Here is a 25,225-nt window from a genome sequence, read left to right as displayed (position 1 = left end):
AGTGGACTTGTTTTTATTTTCTTCAGCTTCTGCCTGTACTTTCATATGAGCAATTGATGTTCTGTTCCACAGTCTGTTATTGGCCCCACATTGACTGATTATATGTGCCACCGTTTCTTCCCTCAGATGTAGTTAATTTGATTTCTATGTATTCCATTTGGTGAGGTCCGTGTGTATAGTCATTGTTTTAAAACGGTATCTGCAATGAAGAAATCAATGGTCTTTCAAAATTCTATTGTTTCTATCAACAAGGCCATATTTTTTCAAATACTTGTCCTTTCTCTTGGTTTCCAAGCTTTGCATTCCTATCACTAGCAATTATCAGTACACCTTGATTGCATACTTGAGCGATTTCAGATGGAAGAAATTGGTAGAATTATTTACTTAAGTGGTTTGTGCATAATTTGAATAATAGTGGCAGTATCTACTCTACCTTGTAAGTTTATGGATATTATCCTATCACAGAGAGCATTATACTTCATGATAGATCTTGAAACATTCTTTTTAATGATGAATGTGACACCAATCCTTTTCAATTTGTCACTCAAGCCATAGTAAACCATAAGAGCGTCAGATTCACAATGGCCAATAGCAGTCCGATATAGTTCACTAATGCCTATCTATCTTTATGAGTTCCATTTCATTTTTGACATATTTCAAAATTTCCTATATTCATACTTCATACATTCCCTGTTCTGTTTATTAATGGATGTTTACAGCTGTTTCTCCTAGTTTTGGTCCGATGTCTACCAGCAACTGAAGGTCCCAAAAGCTTTTTTGTGCCATTAAAGTTAACTCTACTCTAAGGAGGCAGCTCTTCCCCAGTAGTATTCTGAGTGTCTTTCAACCTGAGTGTCTCATCTTCCAGCTCTGTACCTGACAACATTCTGATACTATCCATCATGTTTCAGTATTCAATATCCTAGTGCTATCTAACAGTGTTCCACTGCTATTCATAGGGTTTCCAGTGGCTCCACATTCAGAAGTAGTCTGTCTCTCCTTCTTCCTACTCTGTCTTTACCTGGTATTGCAGCAAAAACCTGTTCACTATGGTACCCTGCTGGTATTTAAAAAACTGTTTCATATCTTCTAGCATTACAGCAACAAGTAAGCCACTACAGTAAGGCAAATTAACAGACAGCTGGAGACACTCTTTCTTATTAAGTGCACTTGAGTCAGTTATGACTCGTAGAGACCCTGTAAAGGGTTTCCAAAGGGCGGCTTGTGAGTTTAAACTGCAAACCATAGGTTCAAACCAACCTGCAAATCCAGTGTTTATACTACAAGATCATGGAGACCGCAGAGGTGTAGAATTAAAGGATTTGGGGTCAAATCATTTCACATTTATTTTAGCTTTGCAGATTCTAAGAAACAGGACCTTGAATCTACGTCTAATCCCTGATGATAATCAGATTGCTTTGTTCCTAACAGAATCTTAAAACAATGTTTCTAATGGAATATAGCCAAAGGCGCTCAACCCTTCTCCTTGTGAGTGATGACTGCCTTCTCAACAGTATCTCCTGAACAAAGATCTGTGATAAGACAATTCAAAACAGAGTCCTCTAGCCCTTTATTAGAATTATGCAGTCCAAGCTAAACCTCATAAAAGTTCCTTAGTGAGTCCTCAGTGAGGTGCTCCCACTTACCCCAATTTACGTGTGTACAGATGTCTAAAGTTAACATATTTAACTTTCCTTGAGAGCTTTACTTATATAAGTTGTCTAGCTGTTATCGTGCTTGCAAAGTCGGATGCTCAATAGCTTCTGGTAAACAGATTAAACCTGACATTAAAAGCAATAAGTAAAGTAGTGCAGGCCTACATACTGCGCTTCAATGTTTGTGAGATGAAAAATGAGTGGCAGCAAGGCAATGCTACATAAAGTGGAGACTCCCAGGATGCGAACAGTTTCCACTGCACTGAAATCAGAAGGACCCTGGGCATCGCATCTCAGGACAACCAAGAGGCAGTGCGCAAGCGCAGTGCTATAGGCCACGCCTCTGTCCTTTCCAGCGCTTTCGTTTCCATCCGGGTCCTTAGGCTCCGCGCTCCCGCATTGGTCGCGGTATAACCCTGAGGTTGATGCATGTTGGTTAGTCCCACTCTTCTTGTTTCGGAAAAAACGGTGGGTCAGCGGGTGAGTCTAGGGTGGCAGAATGTCCCTGGTGTTACTGTTGTCCCCTCGAGTGGTTTTTATGTTAAGACGGGGAACGAAGGCGTATTGGGGTCCCGAGCACCTTGAGTTGGGGGTGGGTGGGGTCTTTCCTCCAAAACCTGCTTGGTTTTCGTCACGGAAATTGGATCTGGTGGCTTTCTCTTGACAGCATCCCCCACACTTGTTAGAAATTAGTAACAGTCGTTCTTTAATTTGCGTTCGTTGTAGTTTGCGGAGTGATTGGGCCCAGCAGTACCGCCTTCTGCGCAGCCACAGCCGACCTTTCAGCCGCTGCGCGCCCCCTTCCTGGTCGGAGCTTCGGAGACCTTTTCGAGTTAGGGGCAACACGGTGTACGGGATAAACTCAGCAGGGATTGTGGAAGTTGTGGCAGTACCATTTACTAGCTCTGTAACCTGGGTGTTGACTAAATTCCCTCCAGCTTTGCAATTCTGAGACTTGCATTGAGCAGCCCAAGTGATGCTCATCCAGAGTGAATCAGCACCAGAGGGGAGATGAGGAAAAGAGTGGTGTTGGGTCTTGTTTTTCAGTTTTATCTGGTTGTAAGGCCAAAGAATGGCGCCGGGGCCACAGCGGTTTGGATCTTTGAAGACTAGAAAAAGCTGGGAAGCCACGTTTATTTATTTCGATCAGTGTTCCGTAGACATTTTAGTTTCTTGTGGGTAAAGGGGCTCTGGTGGCACGTAAGTATTGGTCGGCTAACTCAAAGATCAGTGGTTCGAACCCACCAACATTTCTGCGGGAGATTCAGTCTACTCTAGTCGTAAACCACTCCATTGCAGTGGACTTGGCAATGGGTGAGTGAGGAGATCCAGACTTTTGAAGCTGAACTCTGCACCTGTTGAGAATTGATACGCAAAACAACAAACAACTTGCTTGTACTTGACGCATCTCCCAAAAAAGTTAGCTTGCCTGTTCTTTTTCTAATTTAATCTGATTATAAGAATCACTTACAATATTTGTAAAAGTACAGCTTCAGTGAACCCCATTTCAGATCTGTCGAGTCGGGTTGAGGAGCAGCTGGTGAGCTTGAACTGCCGACCTTGCAGTTCAAACAGCGTATTAACCCACATTGCTACACCAAGACTCCCAAAGTAAAATGGAGCAGAAAGTCTCATGTTTTATTCACAGTCCCCCTGGCAGTTTCAAACTGTAGACCTTCAGATTCACGGCCCGACTCACAACCACTATGTTACCAGAGCTTCCCTATTTGTTGTTGTTGTTGTTAAGTGCCATCGAGTCGGGTCCGACCCATAGCGACCCTGTACAGGGTTTCCGAGGGTGTAAATCTTTACGGGAGTAGAAAGCCTCATCTTTCTCCCGCGGAGCGGCTGGTAGTTTCGAACCGCTGACCTTAAGGCTCGCAGCCCGATTCGTAACCACTACGCTACCAGAGCTCCTTTCCCTATTTGTTAGGGGGTCTGGAAATCTGTGTTTTTAATAAGCACCTTAAGGAGCCTTTGTCGTGTTGTAATATAAGCGCTGAATTGCTAACCTCAGGTTCGGCAGTTCAAACCCACCAGCCACATTATTCAAGATTTACAGCCTTGGAAATACATGGTTTCTGTCAATCAGAATTGACTTGATGGCAGTAGGTTTGGTTCTATAGCTTTAAATGATTCTTACTAATAAGGCACTTTATGACTAATAATGCACTTTATGAAAGCTTAACATTAGAAGCATGAGTATTTGAATGATGAGATACACTTTTTAAATTTTTAGTTCATTCCATCACTTAATCCATTTGTAATATGGGCAGTGAACTTCTCAAGAGTCTCTCAGTTTTGGTATCTGAATAACAAGAATGTTAATTTCTACCTCAGACACTATTATTTTAGTCCTTTAATGTCTGTTTCTTGTGTGGTGCTATGGGTTAATGTGCTTAACTGCAAAGTCAGTTTGAACCACAGGGTTGGCCGTTCCAGCTCACCAGCTGCTCCTTGGAAACAGTGTCGCTATGGGTCAGAACCTACACCCTACACGACAGCACTTAACAATGGCAACAATATTTATCTTTTGTGTCTACAAAATCTTGCATAGTATTTGGTATTTACCATCGGAAATGTTTTGAATGAGCTAAATAGCATGTAAAATATCTGCAGCAGAGACGATACTTCGGAAAGCTCTATATCTCTTCCCCTTCTTCCTTCCCTTTTGATATTTTTGTTAATCGTTTTACAATGAATCTTATTAGCAATGAATCATTTGATGGTCATAACAGTAAATATTCTTGATTCTTTTGAAATTCCTTCAGCTGTTGAATTATTGGTGAATTCAAATGGAGGCCAAGTCCCTTTGTTGAACTGCATTTTTTACTTTTTGCATAAATTATCAATGAATGCTCTTGCTCTTTTGTAAGTGTACCAAAATTCTGTATCATTATGTTCTTAAAAACATCATTTGTTGTCGTTGTTAGGCTCCATGTGGTCTTTTGCTTTGTAATAAGACTGAATTTATCAATTTAAACAATTTGATTTATTATTCTATGTAAAGCATGTGGATAAATAACTCAGGAATGTTGAAGTGCTTTTGTAAAAGGATTGGTATTGAGGTTGATCCATTTAAATAGAAAACCTAAGAATTAAAATCTTGGAATTATGGTTTAAAGTACACTATATTAATGTTATAAATCAAGATTTATATAAAAGGCACTGTAGGATAAGCACTTGACTGTTAAGCTGGTTTGAACTGCAAGATTGGTGGGTCAGATGCACCAGCAGCTTCTCTGAAACCCTAAACAGGGTCGCTATGAGTCAAAACTGACTTGTTGGCACATAACAACAACAATATGTCTTAAAGAAAGAGCCTTTATGATGCAGTGATTAAGGGCTCAGCTGCTAACCAAAAGGTGGATGGTTCAGTGGTGGCTCTGGGGTTAAAAAATGACTGATCACTTATCTGCATCATCATTTTTCTTGTTGTTTTTAAGTGCCATTGAGTTAGTTCGGACTCATAGTAACCCTATTATATGGTTTCTGAGGAACAGCTAGTGTGTTTGAACTGCAGACTTTGTTGTTTGCAGCCCAATGCTTATCATAGAGCACGAAACCGGAAGTCATTTTTCTTACCCTTAGGAAAAAACCTTCTTTTTCCTCTCCAAGGTTAGCAGTTTTTGTAGTTTGCTTTACTTTGTTTGTAAATTTTGTTGCATTCAAGTAAAATTAAATGTTTTCATTAAAAATAGAGTGTCTAGTATGTTCCTGTTGTTATAAAATTATCTGTGTATCTTACCTGCTTATATGTTGTTGTTGTTGTTGTTGTTAAGTGCTGTCCAGTTGGTTCCTACATAGTGACCCTGTGTAGGGTTTCCAAGCAGCGGCTGGTGAGTATGAACCGCCAACCTTGCAGTTTAAACCAGCCTCGTGGTCGAGTGCTTATCCTATAGCACCACACCAGGACTCCACGTATGTTTGTGTTGAAAATTATATCTTTGTGATGAAATTTGGGTTCTGTTTTTTTTTTCTCTCTCTGTGGCTTTTTGTATTAATTGAAATTTTTACTATGAACATAATTTTTCACAAAAACACTTTAATAATAAAATTTAGCTGTTACATTCTTTATATGGAGAGTTCTAGATTTGAATAAGTAACTCCTAAGTTGTTGATTAATCATTAATATAATTAATTTGCAATGATAAAACGAATACTACTCTGTTTGCCTTTAGGCGTGGTTTATGTTTGATTAGTAAGATATGTTGTCCCTGTAGAAGCCATATGGTGTATTGTCTTTATAATCAGTTAGTTTTGTTTTGCATTCTGCTACTTCTTGCGAAACCTCAATAAAGTTCTGTGATTCCCTTTCCTTATGTACTAAAACTGGCAGTTATGTTTATTTCAATAAGACAATTCATACTCTTTGTAAATAATCTTTGTAACTTATAAATATTAATGTTTGCATTTATATGGCTTAGAATCCAGGGTCTACTCAAAAGAACAACTATTATTACTGTTTAAACGTGCAGATGTGACTGTACGTATGCATGCCCTTTATAAACTTATCAGTATATTATACTTTTGTTTGTCATTGTGTAAATTACTTAAAACAATTCTACAATGGACTTTTTTCAGGATTGAACTTCTTTTCCTGGAAGCTGTGCATCATCATAATGAGACTTGTAATTCTTGATAACTATGACTTGGCTAGTGAATGGGCAGCCAAATACATCTGTAATCGCATCATTCAGTTCAAACCTGGACAGGACAGATATTTTACTTTGGGCTTACCAACAGGTAATAAACAACTTTTCCATTTTAGATAATTAAGATGGCAGGACTGTAGGCCTACTTTTAGTAAAATATTTTACCTATTTGTATCTTGCTTTAGTGTTGCTTAATCATGTTACTGTATAACAAAAAAAAAAAAAAAAAAAATCAGAAATGTGTATATTTAGTGCCTAAATTTAGTTCCTATTTTCTTGTATTCCATTTCTACCTCACCTTGTTGTTAAGTGCTGTCGAGTTGGTTCTGACTCTTAAACTGTATAAGTATTCCAAGGAGTGGCTGGTGGATTTGAACCATTGACATTTTGGCTAACAGTCCAGTGCTTATCCTACAGTGCCATATCACGACGCCTCTAGCTCACCTACCACTCTAAAATGCAATAGCTGAAATGATTATCATAGTATTTTTGTAACTTTCTATAGTGATCTTTAAGGAGCTCTGGTAGCATAGTGGTTGCGAATCGGGCTGCTAACCTAGGGTCAGAAGTTCTAAACTACCAGCTAACCCATGGGAGAAAGATGAGGCTTTCTGTTTCTGTAAAGATTTTCAGCTCGGAAACCCTGTACAGGGTCTCTATGAGTCAGAATCGACTCCACGGCACACTACCACCACTATAGTGATCTTTGTTTGCTTTTAGGTGTATTGCTTTCTCAGTTTATATGTTTTCTTTCTGATAGCATAGATGAATCGGGCTGCGAACCTTAAGGTCAGCCGTTCGAAACTACCATCTGTTCCTCGGGAAAAAGATGAGGCTTTCGGCTCCTGTAAAGATTTACAGCCTCGGAAGCCCTGTACAGGGTTGTTATGAGTCGAAACTGACTCCACAGCACATAACAACAACAAATTATATGCTGTAGTACTGGTATCACCGTGGGATAAGTACTAGAGTGCTAACGTTGGCAGTTCAAACACACCAACTGGTCCGTGGGAGAAAAGATTTACTGCCTTGGAAACCCTATACTGGGAGGCTATGAGTCGGAACTGACCCCATGGCATCTAAAAATAACAACAAAATATGCACTGTTATTAATTTTACTTCATCTGTCTTATATTCTGTTAATTTATTATTGTTTTAGTATTTGTATGTTTATTTTCCTTCCAGAAGTTTTATAAGTGAAACATTTGAAGACTTGTTATGTCTTTATCATAGAATGAACAAAGCACTAATTACATATTTTACTGGGTTTAGTTCTGTTAAGGATTCTTTTCAAATATAAACATAGTGTCTTTGATCTTATAGTACTTTATTTGATATAGTAGACTTTTGACTTCCACAGGAGAATTTATGTACTTGAACCAGAGCTGCTAGTTTCTTGGTGGCAACAAACCATTTTACTCTATATTCCTGAACCTTGGTTACCCTTCCTGTAAGATAAGGATGATGGTGCTGTTTTGAGGTTCAAATACTTGAATATTGTAAATGCTATGTTAATTTTAAGTTTCCATAAGGGTATTTTATTTTAAAAGAATATTTTTTCCTCCTATTCTCCTTCTGGACATGCTAACTATATTCAAGTTACAAATCATCATTTTTTTTCAATCGTGGTAATTTCCATGAATAGTACTTCTTAGCAGATCATATTGCTTTTTGTGTGTGTTGTTTTGTTTTGTTCCAGGGCAGTAGATGTGGGTTGCAGTGGTACTTCCCTTACTGTGTCCATATATGATATAGGATTCTTGGTGGCTAAACTTGGGTTTTGTATAAATGTGCATATTGTAAATCTGAATTACACTCAAGATAGTTGCTCTAATAACTTCATTTTAAATATAATGCAGAAATAAACAGTGGTGTGAGTGTAGGGGTAGAAAGGTGTCAGAGTTATTAATGCCAATAGTGCTAAACATGTGTTTGTATATGTAGGTCTATATCTTAGTCTGCTGTAATTTAGAGAACATTTATGCAGGGTCACTGTGAGTTGGAACCAACTCAGTGGTGTATAGCAGTAGTACACCTACCAAGGCAGTATTTCTGGAAAACTTTTGTTGCCATTTTTTACTGTTGTCCTTTCTTGACCAATGACAGTGTTAGTTGCACCTGTTCACCCATTGCTTTTGACTTCTGAACATACATATCTGTAATTACAAGTACTATGCTGTATTATTATTATCCCACCACCAAGCACAGTTTCTCCTCCATAGGAGGTCTAGTGACACAGTGGTCAAAGCACTCAGCTAGCACTAACTGAAAGGTGTGTTGTTTGAATCTACAAGCTACTCAGAGGGAGAAAAATGTATAGTCCACTTCTGTAAAGGTTTACATCCTTGGAAACCCTATGGGACAGTTCTACTCCGTCTCCTAGGGTGACTACGAGTCAGAATTGACTTGATGGCAATAGGTTTTGGTTTTGGTGTTTGCTCAATATATATACTTAATTGAAGTGATTTTAATGAGCCTGACACTTAAGCACTTGCATGCTGTAGGCCTGACTTGCCTCTCAGCTATACCTTCTACCACCCTCTTCTACTGCATCATTCTAGGCAGATTGGACTGCTTATAGATAAAAAATTAAGGCAGGAAGTTGGTGGCTTCTTTACTTTTATTCATGTTACTAGCATATAATAGAAGGAAAAGTATATGAGCTTTGAAAACCCACAGATCTAGATTTGAATCCTTGGCTTCACTGCCCTGTGACATTTGGGAAATTTCTTACTATTTTTGACCCAATTTTCCCAGCTTCAAATTGAGAAAGTTAGTGGGAGACTCCCAAGGTTGTTAGGTTTGCATGAGGTAACATATAACATCAGCACAGCATCTAGCAGATGATAGGCATATAGATGGCATCTCTGAACCTCCTTCTTTTCCTTGTTCTTGAGACATTGCTCCCTACCCATCTTTGCTCTTTGGAATTCCGCTCCTTCAATAAGCAGTTGAATAAAGTCACCTTTTTTGATTTCTCCTCTGGTAGACTTTTCTTCTTTGGTTCACTGCAAATACTCCCGACTTTTAGATTATTTACTGTTTTTTCTTGTGTCATGGTTATTTTATATTTATTTTAGTCCTGTTTTGTGAGTTCTTCTAAGACAGAACCATAGTTTTTGTTGTTGTGAAGTTCCGATTCATAGCAACCCTGTATACCATTTCCAGGGAGTGGCTGGTGGGTTTGATTTGGTTAGCAGTCCAGTGATTATCCTACAGCATCACACCAGAACTCCATTGTATTAGTACTATTTTGTGAGTTCTTCCAAGAAAGAACCATAGTAGACCCTTGTTGAATATTGGTTGTGTGCATAAGTATTACAAAGCATATATTAAAATGAAATGTCTTAACCAGTTTACCCTGTGCCATACCTTTGTTGTTTTTCATTCTTTTAGGCACTTTGATTAAAATGTAGAAAATGAAAGTGTTCTTTGTCATCACCATTGTAACAACTTCTCACTTTTTATTCACACATCATTAAATAAATGAGGGAACCCTGTAACTATTTTCTTGACACTGAAAGATACCAGACAGATTTCTTTATGCTTCTAAATAAGAAGAAGGGAAAACATGTTGCTACCTGCAGTTGAGTCGGTTCTGACTCATAACCACCCTATGCACAAAGAACGAAACACTGCCTGGTCTGCACCATCCTCACATTTGTTATGCCGGAGCCCATTGCTCCTGCCACTGTGTCCATCTTATCTCCGTGGGGGTCTTCCTATTTTTCATTGATCCTCCACTTTACTAAGCATGATGCCCCTCTCCAGGGACTGGTCCCTTCTAATAGATACATGTCAGAAGTGTGAAAGATGAAGTCTTTCCTTTTTGGCTTTTAAGTAGCATTCTGGTTGTACTTCTTCCAGTACAAATTTGCTTGTTTTTCAGGCAGTCAGTGATAGATACTTTTAATGTTCTTCTCTAATACCATAATTCAAACGCATAGATACTTCTATGATTTTCGTTATTCACTGTCCAACTTTCACATGTATATGAGGGTATTGAAAATACCATTGCTTGGGTCAGGCCCACTTTAGTCCTCAAACTGACATGTTTGCCCATGAACACTTTAAAGAGTTCTTGTCCAGCAGATTTGCCTAATGCAATACATCATTTGATTTCTTGACTGCTACTTCCATGTTGATTGTGCACGAGAACAAAATGAAATCTTTGACAACTTCAGTCTTTTCTCCATTTTTTATCATCATTTATTGGTCTAGTTGTAAGCATCTTTGTTTTCTTTATGTTGAAATGTAATCCATACTGAAGGCTGTGATCTTTGATCTTTGTCAATAAGTGTTTTAAGTTCTCTTCTCACTCAGCACGCAAGGTTGTGCCTTTGGCATATCTTTCGTTGTTAATGATTCTTCTCTCCAATCTTGATCCCATGTTCTTCATATATTCCAGCATCTCGTGTTAGTTTCTCAGTATACAGATTGAATAAATATGGTGAAAGATACTATCTTGGTACACATCTTTCCTGATTTTAAACTATTTGGTGTCCTCATGTTCTGTTTGAATATGATTAACTCTTGATCTGTGCACTTGTTCCTTATGAGCACAGTTAAATGTTCTGGAATAGCCATTCTTCACAATGTTGTCCGTAGATTGTCATGATTCACATAGTCGAAGGTCTTTCCATAGTCAGTATAGCACAGGCAAGCATCTTTCTGGTATTCTCTGCTTTCATCTAAGATCCATCTGACATCAGAAGGGATATCCCTAGATCCATGTTATCTTCTGAATCTGGCTTGAACCTCTGGCATTTACCTCTCAGTGTACTGTTAAAGCCATTTTTGAATTATCGTCAGCAAAATTTTAGTTGCATGTGGTATTAATGATATTGTCCAATGATTTTTGCATTCCGTTTGGTCACCTGTCTTTAAATGGGTACATTTCAAATATCAATTGATTTTATAAAGCATATAAAGGAATCACATTATAAATTAATAAAACTAACAAAGTGCAAGAAGTATTAAAAAGCCAAGATCCCAGTTCCTAGAGATCCTCTCTAAAATCACTTATATCGTTCTGCATTTTCCTTTCTTTCTTACTTTACATTATACATTTCAACAGAACCAAGCTGAAGGTAATATAAAATAGGCTTTTTACAATTAAAAAATCTTAATAGCTTAAGTTCTTCACTTAATCCTTGCCAGTTTCAGAAAATATTTTGAAAGTAAGGGCAGTATTTAATGTAGCTCCGGTGTCCCCTTTGATTTCACTAAGTGGTCAGCATTTGGTATATTTGCGTATCATTTATACTAGAAATCCCTCTGAATAATAAAGTTTTTTCTTTTTTTTTCCCACAAAAAGTTAGATGTTAATTTTTCTTTTAAATACACTCTTGTAATTTATAATAGTGATTTGAAATATTCAACAATTCAAGAATAGTTTTCCAAACTATAATTTTTAATGATAGATTTTAGGTTTATTCAGCAAATTCTATAAATCATACATTTTTTTCAACAGTTAATTTCTCTGATTAATATTTTTTCCATCAAATGGAAGAAATTAAAAATAGACTAAATGGTTCAGTATATATTTGTTAATTGAATATGTATCTAAAGAAGTAATTGCATAATAAATTTGAAATATAGAATAATTGTTAACAAAGAAAGTATAAAGATAAAAACTCTTTAAAAATCGATTTTCAAGTTATGTTAGAAAGCATAATCTTTTTTTTAATCTGTTTTAGGGAGTACGCCTTTAGGCTGTTATAAAAAACTGATAGAGTACCACAAGAACGGAGACCTTTCTTTTAAATATGTAAAGACTTTTAACATGGATGAATATGTAGGTAAGCTGTATTTGAGTATACCAAATATATTATTTGAAAATATTTTACATTTTTAATAAAATAAGAATATTTCTAAAATATGATACTCTGCTTTGAGATGAGGTTGAGAATTTATGTAACAATCTTTATTTTTGTGATGTATAGTGTGGAAGGCTAGAGAAATCAGATCTCTATTCATCTTGGGCTCTGCCACTTACCACTTGTGTAACTTGGAGCAAATCTAACACATTTCTGTCACTCTGTTTTTTCTAAGTCTTACAGCAGGATTAAGACCAGTATTGTGATAAATTAAGCAATGTGTATGTAAAAGCAAACTGTAAAATACTTCTCAAATACAACATATATATCAAGCCTTGAAGCTTTTCTACTATATTGGCTTAACTGGAAAGAACTATGATACATGGAAACTCTGCTAAAATTCAAACCTGGAATGTATTTTCAGTGTGCACTGGAGGATTATTGGCTAGAGCTCTAGTAGCATAGTCGTTACTGATCAGGCTGCCAACCTCAGAGTCAGTAGTTAAAATTACCAGCTGTTCCGTGGGAGAAAGATAAGGCTTTCTGCTCCTGTAAAGATTTACAGCCTCGGAAACCCTGTACAGGGTTGCTATGAGTTGGAACCAACTCCATGGCACAATAACTACCACCACCACAATATACGTTAAGTGACAGTTGTTTTATAGACAATGATAACATAGATAATAGCCGGAGAATTGTTGTAATTCACTATACTTTGCGTGCATGTAAAAATAGGGACTCCTGGTGTGTCACAGTCAGATTATTACTGGACATTGAACCACAAGGTCATCAGTTCAAACCCTCAAGCTACTCATTGAAAACCCTATACAGGGTCGCTATGAATTGGAACCAACACAACAGCACAACAACAGCAGGAAGAATAGAGGAGGAAGAATACAGGCCAACATTTCAGTTGAATGTTTGTTTAACTTAAATTGAACTTAACACATGAATCAGTTCCATTGGTTACTATTTTGTGTATTTGAGGGTACAAGTGATACTACAGAGAACTGGTGTGAGCCAAGGCAGCGGGGGTGTTGAAGGCAAGAGGAAGCAAAGCAAAGATGGAGAGATCAAGAAGGCTGGCTCAGATGGTCACATACCAGACAGCTCCATGGAGACCCCTCCCTTCTCAATCAAGTCTCAGACCCATTCTGTGTCTGCCGACCCCTCATGTAGACTCGACTAGGGGCCAGGGGCCTGAACCTGCCATCTGGAAGACTCTAGGGCAGTGGCTGAATGCAGACCTGAGGGGTCATGGTTGGGGCCAACAAGATGGCCCAGGCCCCCCTTCCCCATGTCCCAGCCCAAGCCCCTGAAGAGCCAGCCCTTCCCCGTACAGCCTGGGCCTCCCAGAGGATCCTTGCTGGGGACCCAGGAATGAAGATGGCCAGCTGAGGCCACGGCCTCTCTCGGTGGAGCTAAGAGCAGTGTCTGTGCATGAGGACCAGCTCCAGGCCCCTGATGAGTGGCCCCTATGGCTGCAGTGCTCACCTCTCCTCAAGTGCAGGCCAAAGCTTAAGGTGCCCCTGTCACCAAGCCTAGGACCTGGACCTGAGCCTCTGTCCCAGCACCCCACAGATCCCTCCAACCCTGAGCAGAACCTGTCCTTCCCAGCCACAGACCAAAGAGGTGGCGGTCCCAACCCCTGACCCTCTCCCCTCCTGCCACATGAGATTATTTTATTAAAAAACTCACACAACGCTGAAAAAAAAAAAATTGTGGAGTGTGTAAGTGCGCATACACTAGTCTATGTTTGAATCCTAACCCTCTATGATCCCTTGTGACTTTGGGGAATATGTAAACTTTTCTGTTCTTCAACTGATGATATATAAAATGAGAATGATAATAGTATTTCTAAAGATATACATTGAGAAGTATGAGTATTCTAGAACGCTTAATTGTACTTCTGAGAAATCTGTTACCTAGACCAAGTAGCAGTTGTTCGAACAGAACATGGGAACATTGAATGTTTTAAAATTGGGAAAGCTGTGAGACAGGGTTGTATTCTTTCGCCATACTTATTCAACCTGTATGCTGAGCAAATAATACAAGAAGCTGGGTTCTATGAAGAAAAACGTGGCATCAGAATTGGAGGAAGACTCATTAACAATCTGCGATATGCAGATGATACAACCTTGCTTGCTAAAAGTGAAGAGGACTTGAAACATTTACTTATGAAGATCAAAGAGCACAGCCTTCGATATGGATTACATCTCAATGTCAAGAAAACAGAAATCCTCATCACTGGACCAATAAACAACATTCTTATCAATGGAGAAAAGATTGAAGTTGTCAAGGACTTCATTCTTCTTGGGTCAACTATCAACACTCGAGGAAGCAGCAGTCAAGAGAACAGACAACATATTGCATTGGGCAAATCTACTGCACAGGGACTTTTTAAAGTATTGAAGAGCAGAGATGTCAGCTTGAGGACTAAGGTGCGCCTGACCCAGGCCATGGTGTTTTCAATAGCCTCATGGATGCGAAAGCTGGACAGTGAATAAGGAAGATCGTAGAAGAATTGATGCCTTTGAGTTGTGGTGTTGGAGGAGAATACTGAGGGTGCCATGGACTGCCAAAAGAACCAATAGATCTGTTTTGGAAGAAGTGCAGCCAGAGTGCTCCTTGGAGGCCAGGATGGCTAAGCTTTGTCTCTCATACGTTGGACATATTGTCCAGAGGAAACAGTTGCTGGAGAAGGATGTCATGCTGGGTAAGGTGGAGGGTCAGAGAAAAAGAGGAAGACCCCTAACGAGATGGATTGGCCAGATGGCATCATTGATGGACCCAAGTGTGGCAGCGATAGTGAGGTTGGCCCAGGATCGGACATTGTTTCGTTCTGCTGTGCATGGGGTCGCTATGAGTCGGTTCCGACTCGATGGCACCTGACAACAACATACATATTAGCAGATTTAATACATCATGTAAAGCAATTAGGAATCAATACAACCAAGATTGAAAGGGCCAGGTAGGTAGCTTGTTAAAAGAGTGCAATCAATCTAGCTTTCCAGTTTTGAGTGAAAATGAAAAAAATATAGCTAATTTGAGAATATAATGCTCAGCATATAATAAACATATGTACCACATGAAATGTTTTTAAATTGAATATGATATATTGTTACGTCCTGTTGAGTTGGTTCCAACTAATAGTGATTCTTTGTAGGTTTTCTGAGGAATGGTGGATGGGTTTGAACCATTGACCTGTGATTATCAGTTGAGTACTTACTGTATGATGACACACCAGGTTTTTGGAATGTGGTGTGGTGGTGGTGGTTATGTGTTGTGGGGTCAGTTCTGACTCATAGTGACTCTGTATAGGGTTTTTGAGGCTATAAATCTTTATAGGAGCAGAACGGCTGACCTTGAGGTTAGCAGCCCAACTTATAACCACTATGCTTCCAGCAGTCCTTTGAATATGGTATAGGGTGTCCTAATAATTTAAGTAAAATTTATAGATTAATGAGAAAAATAAACTGTAGATTTGCTTTTGGAAATAATTACAATTTTATTTATTACTTTCATGTTTAGGCCTTCCCAGAAATCATCCTGAAAGCTATCATTCTTATATGTGGAATAATTTTTTTAAGCATATTGATATAGATCCTAGTAATGCTCATATCCTAGATGGAAACGCTACAGATTTGCAGGCAGAATGTGATGCATTTGAAAAGAAAATTAAAGAAGCTGGAGGAATAGATCTTTTTGTAGGAGGTATGTACAATGTTTTGTTAATATATCAAATATTTGTTAATATTTGAATTAGATATTACAAAATTAGAATAACTAAAATCTTTTACCACAGGGCAATGTAAATATCAGTGACTGCTTATAATACCTATTTATCCAAATAGGATTTCTACTTTAATTTTTTTTTTTAATTTAAAAATTGTAATAGCTGTGATTAATTGAAATATGTTTGATAGGTAGCTCTTGATCTTCGTTAAACTCCTGATTTTACCCATTTAGAATATGTTTCCAGTCCTCAGTGATGACTTCATGCTTTTAATATTTCTATAAAATACCAACCTATCCTGCTTATCAAATTACAGTATTGGACCTCCAAAAATTTGCTAAGGAACAAGTGAATTTTAATACTACTTTACTGGTCACTTAAACTGTTCATCTCACTGAGAAGTCAGTTAGGGATGATGTAAGACTTAATATTCTTTATTAACTTTTAAACTAGATTTTATGGAGTCGATTATGACTCACATTGACCCCATGTATGACAAAATGGAAGTGTGTTCCGTAGGATTCTCAGTGGATGATTTTTGAAAGTATGTCATTGAGTGGACTTGAACCTCCAACCTTGTAGTTAGCAACTATTATAATTGTCTTTATAAAATCCAAAGTGAATGCGTGTTTAGTTGACCAAATTCCACTTGTGAATAATATATAAATAACCCCACTGTTACTGAGTCGATTCCGACACTGAATAGGGTTCCTTAGGCTGTAAATCTTTATAGGAGCAGAAACTCTCATGTATCTCTTGCAGAGTGACTGATGGGTTTGAACTGCCCATCTTATTCTTAGCAATCCAGTGCATATTAGGAGTCCTGTGCTTACCTTACATCACCACCAGGGTTCCTTAAGTAAAATATATGTGTGGGCCCAGTCAAGCCATGATATTATCAGTAGCTTCATATGCATGTGAAAGTTAGACAATAAATAAGGAAGACCGTAGAAGAATTGATGCATATGAGTTAGGGTGTTGGGAAAGACTAGTGTAAGTACCATGGACTGCTAGAAGAACAACAATCTGTATTGGAAGAATTACAAAGAGAATACTCCTTGGAATCAAGGATGGGTGAGACTATGTCTCGCATACTTCAGGTATATTTTCAAGAGGAATCAGTCCATAGAGAAGAGCATCATGCTTGGTGAAGTGGAGGCTTGTAGAAAAAAGGGAAGACCCTAGTGAGATAGATTGGAACAGTGACAGTAGCAATGGACTCAGTGTTAACAACAATTGTGAAAATGTCACAGGACCGTACAGTGTTTCATTCTGTTGTGCATAGGGTTGCAATGAGTCAAAACCAATTTGACAGCATGTAGCTCTGGTAGCATAGTGGTTACGAATCCGGCTGCGAGCCGCAAGGTCAGCATTTCGAAACTGCCAGCTGTTCCATGGAAGAAAGATGAGGCTTTTTGCTCCCGTAAAGATTTACAGCCTCAGAAACCCACCCTATGCAGGGTCACTATGAGTCGAAACTGACTCCACGGCACATAACAACAAACAACAATAAGTAGCAACAATATATATCAAGGTCATATGTGACGCAAACAGATAAGCACTTGACTACTTGCTGAAGGTTTTAACCCCCCCAGAAATGTCTCAGAAGACAAGCCTGTCAGTCAGATTCAGAAATGTCTCAGCTTTGAAAAACCCAGTAGAACGGTTCTACTCTGCACACACAGTATCACCATGATTTGTAATCATGAATATTATTTATATACACACACACTTTAAAACATGAGGCTCTTCTTTTAAATAAACAATTTAACATTTGTAATGAAAATTTTTACATTAGATACATAACTACCATTGAAAAGAGTAAAAAGAGTTTTTTGTATGATTTCCTGTCATAAGTAGAAGCAGGAACAGGTAGTTAATTACCACCAGAATAGTATAACGTGAACTAAGCCAAAACCAAAATTGCTTTTGGTACATTCTTTAGTATTCAAGTAAAAATACTAAAGCTTTGAGTTAACACTCAAAGTTTTCTGGATATGTCTTATAATGAATTTAATACAAAGCAGCTCTTAATTACATGGATTAGAGCTTCAATAGAGCTTTCTTTTTTAAGCTTTTAAATTGCAAACTGAGTGAACATTTCCTGAAAAGATCATCAGTTTCATGTTCAACAAATCATGCACTTTGTTTCATTTTGATGATTGCCATCATCTCCGTGCAACAACAGTTATCCCACTTCTCTGTGCTTCTTATATCCATTCCACCTTCCTTGGTATCCTTTTTTAACTTTGTCCATAAGTAAATGTTGCCCTTTTGATCTTGAATGAAGGACTATCCCATGCTGAAAACACTTTACTAGTGTTGTTGTCCCCCTTAATTATGTTCTAAACCTGAACAACGGTTGAGGACCATGATCTTTTTTTTTTTTTTTTTTAAAGTAAGTTTTGTTCCACATTTTCTCTCACTCTGTCTTTTCTAACATGATCCCTTTCAGAACTTTTGATAGTGGTAACCTGACACCATCTAGTTCTGGTGTCAGAGTCATGGTAGCTGATATTCACCTGCTCCATTGGTTCACTGGAGTAGTTGATTCCACACATCTTCAATTTTCATCACTCTTCTTTCTTCAGCACATGGAGAGACCAACAGTTCCACCTTACATGGCCACTCACGACCTTTAAGTCCTCAGTGGCTACTCACCAAAATAGAATATAGAACATTGTCTTTGTGGACTTGTTCAATGTCATTGAGTTGCTTCTGTCTCATAGCAACCCTGTGTAGGGTTTCGGAGGAAAGACTGGTGAGTTTGAACCATCTACCTTGTAGTTAGCATTCCAGTGTTTATCCTGCAGTGCCGCACCAGGCTTTCCTTTGTGGATTATGTTATGAAGATTGACCACGGTGTCTCCTGAGACTATGGTCCTGAGCCTGCTGTCCCAGGAACCCATTTCCGTAAGGTGTTTGATGTTATCTAAGAAGTTTTCATCATCCCCCCTACCACCACCCCTCCCCCTCCCCCGCATTCTCCACCACTTGCATATGTATGTTTGCAGCAAAGGTAAATACCTATGTACAAATGGCCTTTTTCAAGTCCTTATTTATTTGTGGGTATACCCTACTCCTCCATCCCATACCTGTTCAGCGTTTGTCCATCTACCTACAGAACATTGTTGTTCCAGGGTTGTGTATAAAACACTATTTATCTCTATCCCCTTTAACCCTTGCATACCTCCTTGTGTCTTCACCTGTATTCATCATTCTTAGTAGAACTTCACTGTATTTAATCTCTGATTAAGTTGGTCAGTATGTTGTTGTTAAGTGCTGTGCCCTCAGTTCCGACTCACAGTTACCGTGTATAGGGTTTCCGAGGCTTAAATCTTTGAGGGAGTAGAAAGTAGAAACATACATAAATTTGCATCCAGTTTCTATTACTTACCGTGTGTATGGCCTTGTAATTTGTGCAATTAAGTCATCAATGAAAGAGTTAATATTTAACATTCCAGAATTGTTAGAATTAACTGTGTAAAATGCCTCTCATAACTAACTCCTTAAGTATAACTGGAAATAGTTTCTTTTCTCATGTTCAGTCCTCTCTTTTTCTTGGAACTTTTGATGCTTTTAAGAGTTTTCAAATTTTCAAATTCATTGAACTAAGGAAAGAATAGTTTTTCTTTAGTTCTTTGAATTGCCTGTTCCGGGTTTAACTGAACTACCTTTACTAGAATTCTCTTTAAATTTTCCATTCTTTAGCTCTTTCTAAACTGTGTATCATCATCAAGTAGAATTACTGGAAGAAAGTATACCTAGGAGCTCAGGTAACATAGTGGTTACGAGTCAGTCTGCCAACCTCAAGGTCAAACGTTTGAAACTACCAGAGGTTCCACAGAAGAAAGATGAGACATTCTGTTCCCACAAAGATTTACAGCCTCGGAAACCCTGTGCAGGGTTTTTATAGGTCACTATAAGTCGGAACAGATTCCACAGAACTTAACAACAACAACAACATTATACGTAGATTGTTTATTTTAATTATATCAAGAAACAGTTTCATTGATACACCATTATGCAAAAAAGAGACAAGAAGGTATTAATTGTTGTTGTTAAGTGCTGTGTCTGCATGTTTTTCTCCCCTCTTTTCCAGTTGAAGATTTTTCTTTTCGCCCCTTAGTTTGCTAACCTTAGATAAGGATCCATGGACAGATTTCTTAGAGATGTCAGTACCAGCAAATAGCCTTTAATGGGAGAAAAAAAACAGACAACAGAAACTTATAGTAACTTTCTAACTCCATTTTATACTTTAAATTGCTTTCCAGAAAGTATTTGTAGATTAATGTAATGCTTAATGTTGTTGTTGTTATTAGGTTTCATCTATAGTCCTAACACACAGTGACCCCTATACACAATAGATTGAAATACTGCCAGGTCCCGCACCATTCTCACAGGTATTCTTATGTTTGAGCCCACTGTTGATGCCATTGTGTGACTCCATCTTGTTGTGGGTCTTCCTCTTTTTCACTGACCCTCCATCAAGTATGCTGTCCTTCTCCAAGGACTGGTCCATCAACAACTTTATCCAATGAATGAGAGGTAAAGTTTGGCCACCTACATATCTAAGGAACATTCTGACTATACTTATCCAAAATAGATTTGTTTATTTTCTGTCACTCCATCCTATTTTCAATATTCTTTATCAATGCCGTAATTCAAATAAATGAATTCTTCTATAACTTTCCTTATCCAGTGTCAAACTTTAGCATACTTATGAGGCCACTGAAAATACTGTGACATGGGTCAGGCTAACCTTAGCCCTCAAACTGACATCCTTACTCTTAAACACATTAAACAGATTATTTGCAATGATTTCCTAATACAATGCATCTTTTGATTTGTTGGCTGCTGTTTCCATGAATTGATTGTGGGTGCAAATTAATTGAAGTCTTTGAAAACTTTAATAATTTCTACATTTATCTTGATGCTATGTATTGATCCAGTTGTGAGGATTTTTGTTTTCTTTATGTTGAGGTCCAATACATACCAAAGACAGTAATCTTTGATCTTTATCAGTAATGATTTTAAATCTCCTTACTTTCAGGAAGCAACATTGTGTCATATGTATATTGCAGGTTGTTAATGAGTCTTCCTCTAACCCTGATGCTACATTTTTCTTCATGTAATCCAGCTTCTCTGATTATTTGCTTAGCATACAGATTGAATTAGTATGATGAAATTATACAACCCTGTGATTTTAAACCATTCATTTATCGCTTTGTTCCATTTTTGGTCTCTGTAGAGGTTCCTCATAAGTGCAATAAAGTATTCTAGAATTTCTGTTCTTTCCAATGTTATCCATGGTTTTTTATGATCCACATAGTCGTATGCCTTTGTGTAGTCAGTAAAGCACAAATAAACATCTTTCGTCTTCTTCATATGAAGAAGAAAGTGGCATTTGGCTTGGAGGAAGACTTAGTAACAACCTGTCATATACAGATGATACAATATTGCTTGCTGAAAGTGAAGAGGGCTTAAAATACTTACTGATGAAGATCAAAGGCCAACAGTCTTCAGTATGTGGGTTGCACCTCAACCACTGGACCAATATATAATGTCATGATAATGGAGAAATAATTGATGTTATTAAAAACTTTATTTTGCTAAGATCTACTAACAATCGTCGAAGCAGCAGTCAAGAAACCAAATGACATACTGTATTAAGCAACTCTGCTTCACAATAACTCTATAAAGTGTTCAAGAGCAAAGATGTCAGTTTGAAGACTAAGGTGCACTTGACCTAAGCCATTATATTATCAGTAGGCTTATATGCATGTAAAAGTTGGACAGTGAATAACAAAGACCGTAGAAAACCTGATTCATTTAAGTTACGGTGTTGGAAAAGAATATTAAAAGTACCGTGGACTGCCAGAAGAACAAACAAATCTGTGTTGGAAGAATGCTCCCTGGAAGCTGGAATGGTGAGACTTCATCTCTCATACATTGGACATGTTATCAGGAGGGACCTGTCCCTGAAAAAGGACATCATGCTTGGAAACGTGGAGGGGTCAGTGAAAAAGTGGAACACCCCCAATTAGGTGGATTAGCACAGTGGCAGCAGCAGTGAGCTCAACTGTAGAAATGATTGTGAGGATGGCATGTGATTTGTTCTGTTGAACATAAGGTTCCTGTGAGTTGGAACAGACTCGGTGGTACCTAACAATAACAACGAACATCTTTCTGACATTTTCTGCTTTCAGCCAAGATCCTTCTGATGTCAGCAATTATATCCTTTGTTCCATGTTCTCTTCTGAATTTGGTTTGAATTTCTGACAGCTCCCTGTTGATATAATGCTGCAACCATTTTTGAATTAACAGCAATATTTTACTTGCATGCGGTATTAATGATATTGTTTGATGATTTCCACATTTTGTTGGGTCACCTACCTTTGGAGTAGACACAATTATGTATCTTTCCAAATTGGTTGTCTGTGTTGTCTTCCAAATTTATTGGCATAGACAAGTGAGGGCTAATTGTTGAAACATTTCAACTTGTATTTCCTCAGTTCCTGGACCCTTGTTTTTCAGCATTGCTTCAGTGTGTCTTAGACTTCTTCCTTCAGTACCATCCTTGATCATATGCTGTCTCTTGAAATGGTTGTACACTGACCAATTCTTTTTGGTATAGTTGACAGTTTATTCCTTCTATCTTGTAATACTTTCTGCATTATTTGTAAGTTTCCTCACAGAATCCTTCAATATGGCAAGTCACAGCTTGAATTTTTTCTTTAGTTCTATCAGCTTGAGAAATGCTATTGTTTTCTTCCCTTGTGATTTTCAAACTCAAACTTTTGCACACATTTCATTATAAAAATTGACCTTTTCTTCCTGAGTTTGTTGTTGTGAAGTGCCAGCGAGTCGGTTCCGACTCATAGCTACTATGTATAGGGTTTCCTAAGGAGCTCTGGTAGCATAGTGGTTACGAATCAGGCTGCGAACTGTAAGGTCAGCAGTTAGAAATACCAGCGGTTCTGCAGGAGAAAGATGAGGCGTTCTGCTCCCATAAAGATTAACAGCCTCGGAAACCCTGTGCAGGGTCGCTATGAGTCGGAACCGACTCCATGGCACATAACAACAACATATTACCTTCTCTACACACAACTGTGGAGTCCTGGTGTGGCACTCTGGGTTAATGCGCCAGCCTTTTGAAATGCAAGGTCGGTGGATCAAGCTCACCAGCCGCTCCTTGAAAACCCTATACAGGGTTGCTATGGGTGAGAACCAACTGGATGGCACTTAACAACAACAAGCAACAACACTCTGGTGCAAATTTCAATATCTGATGATATCCATTTTGTTTTTAATCTTTCTTCCCTGTCTTTGTAATCATCTTTTGCTTTCTTCCTGTATGATATTCTTGATGGCATCCCATAACTCTTGTTATTCAGCCATTAATTTTTATTGCATTAAATCTGTTCTTGAGAATGTCTCTAAATTCAAGTGGTATATATTCAAGGTTACATTTTTGTTCTGGTGGACTTGTTCTAATTTTCTTTAGCTGTAGCATGAACTTGCATGTGAGCAATTGATAATCTTCCACGGTCGGCCTTGTTTTCACCTTGTTTTGGCTGGTAATACTAAGCTTCTTCATTGTTGCTTCTCACAAGTGTAGTCAGTTTGAGTCCTGTGTATTCCATCTGGTGAGGTCCATGTATATTGTCGCCTTTTATGTTGTTGACAAAGGTATTTCCTGTGAGTAAGTGTTTGGTCTTGGTAAATTCAATAATATAATCTCAAACCTTATTTCTATCATATTTTTGTCATATGAGTGATAAAGTATTCTATCATAAGAGTGATCCTTCCTCTGTGTTTACAACTTTCACATTCCAATCACCAGTAAATAGCAGTGCATCTTGATTGCATGTTTGATCAATTTCAAATTGAGGGAGGAAGTTGGTAGAATTCTTCAAATTTGTCATCACTGGCTGTTGTTGTTAAGTACCGTGGAGTCGATTCTCACTCATAGTGACCCTGCACAGGGTTTCTGAGGCTATACATCTTTACGGGAGCAGAACGCCACATCTTTCTCCTGCAGAACTGCTGGTAGTTTTGAACTGCTGACCTTGAGGTTGGCAGCCTGATTCGTAACCACTATGTTACCAGAGCTCCTTACACTGGCTGTAGTGATTGTTTTATAAATTTGCTTAATAATGGTCTTAACTGTCTTCCTTAGAGGCATGTGGACATTATCCTATCACAAACAACATTGTACTTTAATATAGATCTTGAAATGTTCTTTTTGACCATAAATGTGATGACAGTCCTCTTCAACTTGTCACATATGGCATAATAAAACATATGATTGTCCAATTCAGCATGGCCAGTGCAAAATACCAGTCCATTTCAGCTCACTAATGCCTAGCATGAGTCCTGATGTGGTTCTACATGATAAACACTGGATTGGTAACCTCAAAATCAGCAATTCAAACACACTAACTGCTCTCAGAAATCCTATAAGCACAACAGTGATGAGGATATCAATCTTTATGTGTTGTATTTCATTTTTAGAACTAATAATTTTCCTAAACTCATACTTTTATATATTCTTCATTCCAATTATTAATGGATGTTTGCAGTTGTTTCTTCTCATTTGAGTTAAAGATCCAGAGAGCTTTGCTTTTTATGTCATTATGGTCAACTCTACTTTGAGGTGGCAAATCTTCCCCCACCATATTTTGACTGCCTTCCAACCTGAGGGGCTTATTTTCCAGCACTATATGTGACAGCCATCACTTATCTGTCAGTTTGTTATATCATGGTAGCTTATGTGTTGCTGTGATTCTGGAAGTAATGCCACTGGTATTTTAAATACCAGTAGGATCACCAATGGTGGACAGGTTTCACCTGAGCTTCCCCATGAAGTCTGACAAGGAAGAAGGAGAGCCAGACTACTTCCAAATATTTAGGCACTGAAAACCTTATGAACAGCACTGGAACACTGTCCAAGCACCAGATTATTGAATATTGAAACATGAAGAAGAGCACCAGAATACTGTCAGAGATACTGCCAGAAGATGAGATCCTCAGTTGAAAGACACTCAAAATGTGACAGGGAAAGAGTTGTCTCCTCAAAGTAGAGTTGACCATGATGAAGCAAATGGAGTAAATGAAGCCCTTGGACCTTCATTTGCTGGTGGGTCACAAATCAAAATGAAGAGAAGCAGCAGTAAAAACAATACAAAACAATTAATACTTGGAACATGGAATGTATGAAGTATCAATCTAGGAAAATTGGAAATTATTAAAAATGAAATGGAATGCATAAACATAGATGTCCTAGGCATTAGTGAGCTGAAATGGACTGATATTGGCCATTCTGAATCTACAACCAAATGGTTTACTATGCTAGGA

The 25,225-nt window shown here is 38.1% G+C and overlaps 1 protein-coding gene across 2 annotated transcripts in view; it reads left to right on the top strand.

The window, feature by feature from the left end:
• The first annotated feature begins 6,245 nt into the window (after positions 1–6,245).
• The window catches only part of GNPDA2 (glucosamine-6-phosphate deaminase 2), a 53,446-nt gene continuing 34,466 nt past the window's right edge, over positions 6,246–25,225 (top strand). The window contains exons 1-3 of one of the 2 annotated variants that reach the window (XM_006876279.1): positions 6,246–6,401; positions 12,010–12,111; positions 15,661–15,843. In XM_006876279.1, the coding sequence (XP_006876341.1) occupies positions 6,278–6,401; positions 12,010–12,111; positions 15,661–15,843 (409 nt within the window). In that variant the 5' untranslated portion in view covers positions 6,246–6,277. The remainder of the gene's footprint in view (positions 6,402–12,009; positions 12,112–15,660; positions 15,844–25,225) is intronic. The other variant, XM_006876280.1, reaches the window with a different exon arrangement.

The sequence above is a fragment of the Chrysochloris asiatica genome, unplaced genomic scaffold (genome assembly GCF_000296735.1).
Source record: "Chrysochloris asiatica unplaced genomic scaffold, ChrAsi1.0 scaffold00373, whole genome shotgun sequence".
Lineage (NCBI taxonomy): Eukaryota > Metazoa > Chordata > Mammalia > Afrosoricida > Chrysochloridae > Chrysochloris > Chrysochloris asiatica.
This window is presented reverse-complemented; position numbering and strand designations above follow the sequence as displayed.